Source organism: Lagenorhynchus albirostris, chromosome 20 (assembly GCF_949774975.1).
Source record: "Lagenorhynchus albirostris chromosome 20, mLagAlb1.1, whole genome shotgun sequence".
NCBI classification, from domain to species: Eukaryota; Metazoa; Chordata; class Mammalia; order Artiodactyla; family Delphinidae; genus Lagenorhynchus; species Lagenorhynchus albirostris.
The window spans coordinates 58,777,848-58,784,542 of record NC_083114.1 but is presented as its reverse complement, the minus strand read 5'-3'; the positions used below and the strand labels follow the sequence as shown (position 1 = coordinate 58,784,542).

Sequence of the window (6,695 nt, the reverse complement as noted above, 5' to 3'; positions counted from 1 at the left end):
CGTATGGGAGGATGGGGGGGATGCTTCCAAGAGAGCGTTGCCTATGCAGCTGATACAGAAAGACGGTCGATGTGTGTGCTGGGAGAGTCCTGATGGCCAGCTTGGGGATTTGGGGTTAAATCTTCAGGACACTGAGGCTTGCTTCCCAGCGAGGTGTCAGGGCCCCTCTCCAGCACTCAGGCCTCTGCTGGCAGAGTCACACTCCCATCTTCACACATCCACAAACTACGCACCTTGACCCTAACTCACACTAACTCACACTCGGAGGCAGGAGCGCACAAGCACGTCCCTGCCTTCTGCGTCCAGGTCCGCGTCCCTCCTGTGACACTTGGCCATCCCATCCGGGGACTAGCCACTCCAAGCCCAAAGTCCCAGGGAAACTTGAACAGAGGTAGAAAAGTGTTCGATGATAGAAAACAAAACAAAACAAAAAAACAAACAAAAAAACCTGCCTGCTTGCAGTTCTTGCGATGGCCGGGATGCCACAATAAACTTGCTTTCCCGAGCTGGGGAGGACGGAGCAGGCCGGGGGAGGAAGCCAGAGCACTTGAAAGGCGGAATCAGAACTCGGGCCGGGAGCGCCCGGGTGGCCTCGGGGGCCTGGCGGGGGGCGGGGGCGGGCTGGGCCGGGCCGGGGCGGGCGCGGCGCGCTGTCCCTTTAAGGCGGGAGGCGCGGGCCGGCCGAGCGCGGCAGTGATTGGCGCGGCGGGATCACTGGCGGCCCGGGCCCGGCCCGGGGGAGTCGGCTGGAGCCGGCTGCGCTTTGATAAGGTCCTGGCAACTCGGTAACCACCCGAGCGCCGGGAAATAAAAATAACCCCTCGCAGTCATGGATCGCCGGGCCGCCGGGCGTCCAAGGCGCCCGTCTCCCCCGGCGAAAGCTGTGCTGTAAAAGGTGGGGGCGGAGGCGCGGCCCCGGCCGAGCCGCTTCCGAGCCGGGTCCCCCCCGGGCCGGGGGCGAGGTCGCGCCCAGCCGCGTCGCGGGCGCAGGGCGCGGGAGAGGGTCCGGCCCGGCCGAGAGGCGGCCGGGAGGGCGGCCGCGGGCCGGACGGCCCCGGAGAGGGGCGGCCGGGGCGCCGGGGACGGCCCGGAGCGCGGCGGGCGCGTACCTCCCTTTCAGGACCGTGCGCCGGCTCGCGCCTTTGAAGTGCACAGTGAAATCCACGGCGCAGTTTTTGTTGGAAGCGCCCGGAGGACGTTGGGTGCCCGGAGTGGTTGCTGGAAGCGGGGCCCGTGTCGAAAGCCGGGCCGGGCGGGGGCCGGAGGGGCCGAGGGCGGCCGCGGCGGGGGCGAGGCCCACGCGGATCTTCAGCAGAAAGAGGGGCGGCGGGGCGCGCCTCTGCCCCCTCCCTCGCCGCCGGGTTCCCCGCACTCCCTCCCCGGCCGCGCGACTCCCCCATGTTCCCCGACGCCGGGACCGGCCCGGGGGGGCCCGGGGCCGCGGCGGCGAGCCGATCCGGGGGCCGGGGCCGAGGCCCTGCCCAGGGCGCCCGCGAGGTCTGGGCGCTGAGCGCGCGCGCGGACCCCTGGTGAGTGCGAGGCAGAGGCGGCGGGCGGCCCGCGCACTTTGATGTGCCGGGCGGCTCTTTGAAGTGGGCAGGCCGGCTATTTCGGGGCGCGCTCCGGGCGGGCGCGGAGAGGGGCGGCGGGCGCGGCGCCCGGCGCTCCGGGGGGCTCGGCCGGGGTGGCGGGGGCCCGGCGGAGAGACTTGTGCGAGTGGCGGCCGCGGCGGGGGCGGAGCGGGGGCAGATCCCCCTCCCCCGGGGGCGCCGCGCCGGGACGGTGCTGGATGGGAGTCTGGGTGCGAGTGTGCGCCGGAGTGCCTTTGGGAGGTGGGATGAAAGGGTGGCGGCGCCCCCCGCCCCCTCCCCTCCCCCCGCCCCCTCCCGCCTCTCTCTCCTCCCCTCCTCTCCTCCCCTCCCGTCCTCCCCTCCCAGCCCCGGTCCGCGCAGAGGGGCCCCGAGCGCCGGCCGAGGCTCAGTCTGCGCGCCCGAGCGGCCCGAGCCCGGGGCGCCCGCGTCCCCCGCGTCTCTCCTGCCGCCCGGCCCCGCGCCCCCGGCCGCCCCGGCCCCTCGTGCAGAGAGGCCGAGCCTTCGCGCGTCGCCATTGCTGGACCGGCTGCCGCTTTTCGCGCTTCTCCTGCGGGCGCCTCCGACCCGGGCTCGGGGGCTGCGAGCGCCCACCGGGGCTCTGGACGTGTCGGGGTGGATTGGGGCCGGGCGTCGGGCCGGGGGGGCTCGGCGGAGATGAGAGCCGGGCCTCGGGCCGCCTTGGTCTTCCAGGTAACGGGGCCGCCCCACCTCCTCTCCGCCCGGGGAACGCGGCGCTACCGGCGGCCTGAGGCCCCGCACGGGGGCCACGCGCGCCCACCCGGAGCCCAGGGTTCCCGCCCCCGGTTCGGGGTCGCGCCCCCCGCCCCGCCCCTGCCCTCTCCCGAGTTTGAGCCTCCCCTTGCTGGGGAAAGCGGCTGGTTTACTGGTTAGATAAGACTTTTTGCTTTTGGGAAAAAGAGGCTTGAGGTCAGCCGAGTCTGGGATTCCTGGCACAGGCAGTGTTAGCGTGAGATGGTCTCTGATCCGGTTTTGTAGGGTTTGCGGCTCCAGGAGGCGGGGGGCGCGGGGGCGACGGGTCGTGAGGCTTCTCTGCTCCCTGGCAAAGTTGGAAGATCAAAGCCTTGTCTGAGTGAGTGGATTTCTGGTTTGGGGGAGCCCGGAAGACCGAGGTGTAGACTGAGCCGGATTCTTGGCGGGAGGTGGGGGCGCAGCGAACGCTTCCATCTGGGTTGCGGGGCGGGGGCTGCAGCCGGGAGTCCGGGCGCCCGTTCCGCCCTGTGCTGGGCGGGCTTTCCTCCTCGGTCGAGGCTCTTCTGAATTTTTAAGGAGTGGGAGGGGGGGCGCAGGGGGAAGGGGTGGGTGGGGGGAATGGGAACCAGATGCCGGGGACGGGCGCGTTTGGAGCTCGAGTTATCTGTGCGGAGAGCCGAGTGGGGAAATTTACCGAAATTGGTTTCACCTGCACACAGCCCAGCGGCGCGGGGTTGCGCGTCTTTGGAGTGGATGCTGTCGGGGCGAGGGGAGGGCAGGGGAGGGGAGGGCCGCCCTGCGTGCGCCCGGGCCGGTGGGTTTTTGGAAGCTGGTGTCTTCCACCTCCCGAGCCCTCCGCCCCCGCTCCCCCCTCCCCGCGCCCCTTCCCCGCCCCTTCCTCCTCCCTCCTCCCCCCGAAGCGTGCAGGGAGCTCAGATTTCGCCTTTGAAAAAGCAGCGTCTGATACTTTAGATGAGCACCTCGCAGATAGCTGGGTTGCTTGATTTGAATTTGAGGAGTTGAAAAGCCTGTTTACTTTCTTGCTTTGATGTTGGGTAGATCTGGTTTTGATTATATCAATACCCTTTTCTCTCCCTCTACCTCCCCCCCCTTCCTTTTCTTCCCAGAAAGGAGGCTCAGATGAGTCCCTGCTGACTTGAGAGAGAAAGAGAGACCACGCTGATTGCTGAGAGGAACTGGAAGGAGAAAAAAAAAATTCCTCAACTCAGCGAGAAGAACTCACTCGCCATGAGCAGCGCTGTGTTGGTGCCTCGCCTCCCAGACCCCAGCAGCAGCTTCCGCGAGGATGCCCCGCGGCCCCCAGTGCCGGGCGAGGAAGGGGAGACCCCACCGTGCCAGCCCGGGGTGGGAAAGGGCCCGGTCGCCAAACCCCTGCCTGTCTCCTCCAATGCCAGGCGGAATGAGGACGGGTTGGGGGAGCCGGAGGGGCGGGCGTCTCCGGATTCCCCTCTGACCAGGTGGACCAAGTCCCTGCACTCCTTGCTGGGTGACCAAGACGGTGCTTATCTCTTCCGGACTTTCCTGGAGAGGGAGAAATGCGTGGATACCTTAGACTTCTGGTTTGCCTGCAACGGATTCAGGCAGATGAACCTGAAGGATGCCAAAACTTTACGAGTAGCCAAAGCGATCTACAAGAGGTACATCGAGAACAACAGCATCGTCTCCAAGCAGCTGAAACCTGCCACCAAGACCTACATCAGAGACGGCATCAAGAAGCAGCAGATCGACTCTGTCATGTTTGACCAGGCGCAGACGGAGATCCAGGCGGTGATGGAGGACAATGCCTACCAGATGTTTCTGACTTCTGACATATACCTCGAGTACGTGAGGAGTGGGGGTGAAAACCCGGCCTGCGTGGGCGGCGGGGGGCTGGGAAGCCTGAAGCTCGTGTGCGGCTACCTCCCCACGCTGAACGAGGAGGAAGAGTGGACTTGCGCCGACTTCAAGTGCAAACTGTCCCCCGGCGTGGTCGGCTTGTCCAGCAAGACCCTGAGGGCTACAGTCGGTGTGAGGTCCACAGAAACTGTCGAGAATGGATACAGGTGAGCCTTTGGTGGAGGGTGAGGGGCTGGGGGGAGCTTGGAGGATGAGCTGGCCTTTGCAGATGTTTTGAGTTAAGTAGGGTGGATGGACGGATGCATGTGCTGCTGAGGCTGACAAAGGCCTGTCCTGAGCTCGGACCGCTGGCCACGAACCCTTCGACCTTGCGTTTTGCTGTTGAAAGGGGCGGGAAAGCGATGCACACACAGCTGAATACCTGTAGTCTTCCGGTGCCGGCTTCACACAGGGGCAGGCAGTGTGCGTTCATGCGGGTCACTTCCTATCCTGGGCCAGTCTTGGGGTGGGGTGGTGGAGAGAGGACGGCAGCTTTTGATGCCGATGACTCACCAGCTACCAGGCACCGGTTTGGGAAGGGGCTGTTCACAGCTAAGACATAGGGAGTAGGATGGACGTGGCCAAGGAGGCACCTGGCTTGTGGCGGAGCCCCAGGAAATAACGTGCGTGCCCACGACCGTGGGGATAAGTGGGATCCGTTGAGCTTTCCGTTCAGATGAGAGCCAGCAATTGGCGTAACAGCTGGGCTTGCGGTTCTCTTTGTGGAATGAGGTATTAACCCTGCAAGAAACCCTCCTAAGGAGGGGAGGCCCTGTGACTTTCCCGAATGCAGGACCCTTAGCTTTGGAGCCGCTGATACATTATTCTGGGTTTTCAGTACCTGCGGTCCGAGGAGCAGACCCCAGTTGATTATTGCGTTGCTTGGTGCTGATGGAGAAGAGGTCTTGGCCGGAGAAGACTGGAGAAGGGAAGAGCACCTTCTCCTTCGAGGCTTCAAAGACCAATGGTTCTTTATAGAATGGCCAAGTCTCAAGATTCTTGACCTTTGGAGGCAACTTCAGACCTCCTGTTAGAATGAGTTTTTCTGTCTCTTTCTCGCTCTCCCCTTCCAAATGTCCAAAAAGAGAGTGAGCCTCTCAATCCCAGGTTGCTGCGGACAGCATGAGGGGAGGGGCTGGCCGGGAGCCGCTTATCTCGCTGTCCATTGTGTCCGGCTCCGTGGGTTCGGAAAGGCAGACGCGATCTGGCGGCTGTCTCTCTGGAGGTTACCCTCCCTCTGTAGGGTCCGAGGTAGGAGGAGGGGCAGAGGAGCGGGGTCTGAGCCTGGAAGCCTGTGATCTCGGGGTGGCCCTGCAGGGAGGGAAGGATTGTGTTGGGTCCACCAGGGGGCGCGCCTGCAGCCTCGGGAGCCGGGCCGTCTGCGCGCAGACATCTGGTCTACACCTTAAGTGGGAACGGATTGGCTTTTGCGAGGGAGCCAAGGATCACGTGAACGGAGTTGTTTCAGCATCTCTAAGCTCATGGCTTCAGGCTGTTTTGGAGGAAGATACTGGCTCTGGCTTCTGTGGCTGGCAGTCACGGGCCACCTGCCACCCCTGCCCTGTTCTGTTAGGTGGACGTTTGGGTAAACCCGCTGGCCTCCATGCCCTCCAGGTTGGCAGCGGTCGCCAAGGCTACTTAAGGCCTGTGGTCAGGCAGCTTCTCCGAGAGCCTTCAGACAGTGCGGCTTCTGTGTCCCCCAGTGTCAGGGCCCAGAGCACCACCTTTGTAAACAGCGAGACAGGCTCCCCAGGTGGGACCCTGCTGTGACCCCTCCCCTTCGCGGGTGGGCAGGAGGACCCAGCCTTGGCGAGCCCCTCCCCCTTCCACAGCCCCGCGGCTGGGCTGTCACTAGGGTTCAGCTTTAGGGGGCGGGCCCTTGGGAGCGTCGGAGACCCCGGATGCAGGGCCTGGGGTGCTTTGCGTGTCAGCACTTGCCTTTTGGATGGGAACCGTGGGTGTTCACATACAGATGACACCTTTCGTTGGCCTCTGGGGTTTCCATACGAGATTCATGTGTGTGTTTTCTCCCACTGTTGGGAAGAGATGACATATCTTACCTGGACTGCACATGTCTTACCTGGGCATCATCAGAGAGAAATTAAGACGCACCCCGGTATTTTGTTTAACATGCGAGGTATTCAAGGGTGCCTGAGGTGTGCTATTAGGAGCTGCCCCGAGTTATTCAGAGGCCCGAGTTGCAGCCCGGACCACCTCTTACCGCCTGGGCTGAAGTCTTTCTGAAGCCCGTGTGTCCTCTGTAAAGGGAGCGGACAACCCTCCCTTCAGTTTATGTCACAGGTCGCTATAACATTAGGACCAAAATAATAGACGGGAAAGCCCGTTGCGAAGGGAAATGTCTGAACAGTACTCATCACCGGCTGTGTGAGAAGCGCCAGCCAGGTTCGGGTCCCGCTTTCAGAGAGTGAGCCTTGGGTTCTAGCGCGTGTTCACTGTGAAGTTTCAGCATGTCCCCTCCCCGCGCCGCGGCTTTCT

General features: G+C 64.1%; 2 protein-coding genes across 6 annotated transcripts in view; one reads left to right on the top strand and one right to left on the bottom strand.

Moving 5' to 3' along the window:
- Positions 1-791: 791 nt before the first annotated feature.
- AXIN2 (axin 2) overlaps positions 792-6,695 on the top strand; it is a 29,752-nt gene continuing 23,848 nt past the window's right edge. For 2 of the 5 annotated variants that reach the window (XM_060133092.1, XM_060133088.1), the window contains exons 1-2: positions 1,329-1,529; positions 3,431-4,366. In XM_060133092.1, the coding sequence (XP_059989075.1) occupies positions 3,552-4,366 (815 nt within the window). In that variant the 5' untranslated portion in view covers positions 1,329-1,529; positions 3,431-3,551. Of the gene's footprint in view, positions 896-1,328; positions 1,530-2,080; positions 2,283-2,597; positions 2,683-3,430; positions 4,367-6,695 lie in introns of those variants that run through there. The other 3 variants (XM_060133090.1, XM_060133091.1, XM_060133089.1) reach the window with 3 other exon arrangements.
- On the bottom strand, positions 828-2,777 carry LOC132511951 (collagen alpha-1(I) chain-like). Its single transcript, XM_060135765.1, has 3 exons — positions 2,719-2,777; positions 1,959-2,649; positions 828-1,823 (listed from the first exon to the last, which is right to left on the bottom strand). The coding sequence occupies exons 1-3, from the start codon at positions 2,775-2,777 to the stop codon at positions 828-830; spliced, it is 1,746 nt and encodes a 581-aa protein (XP_059991748.1).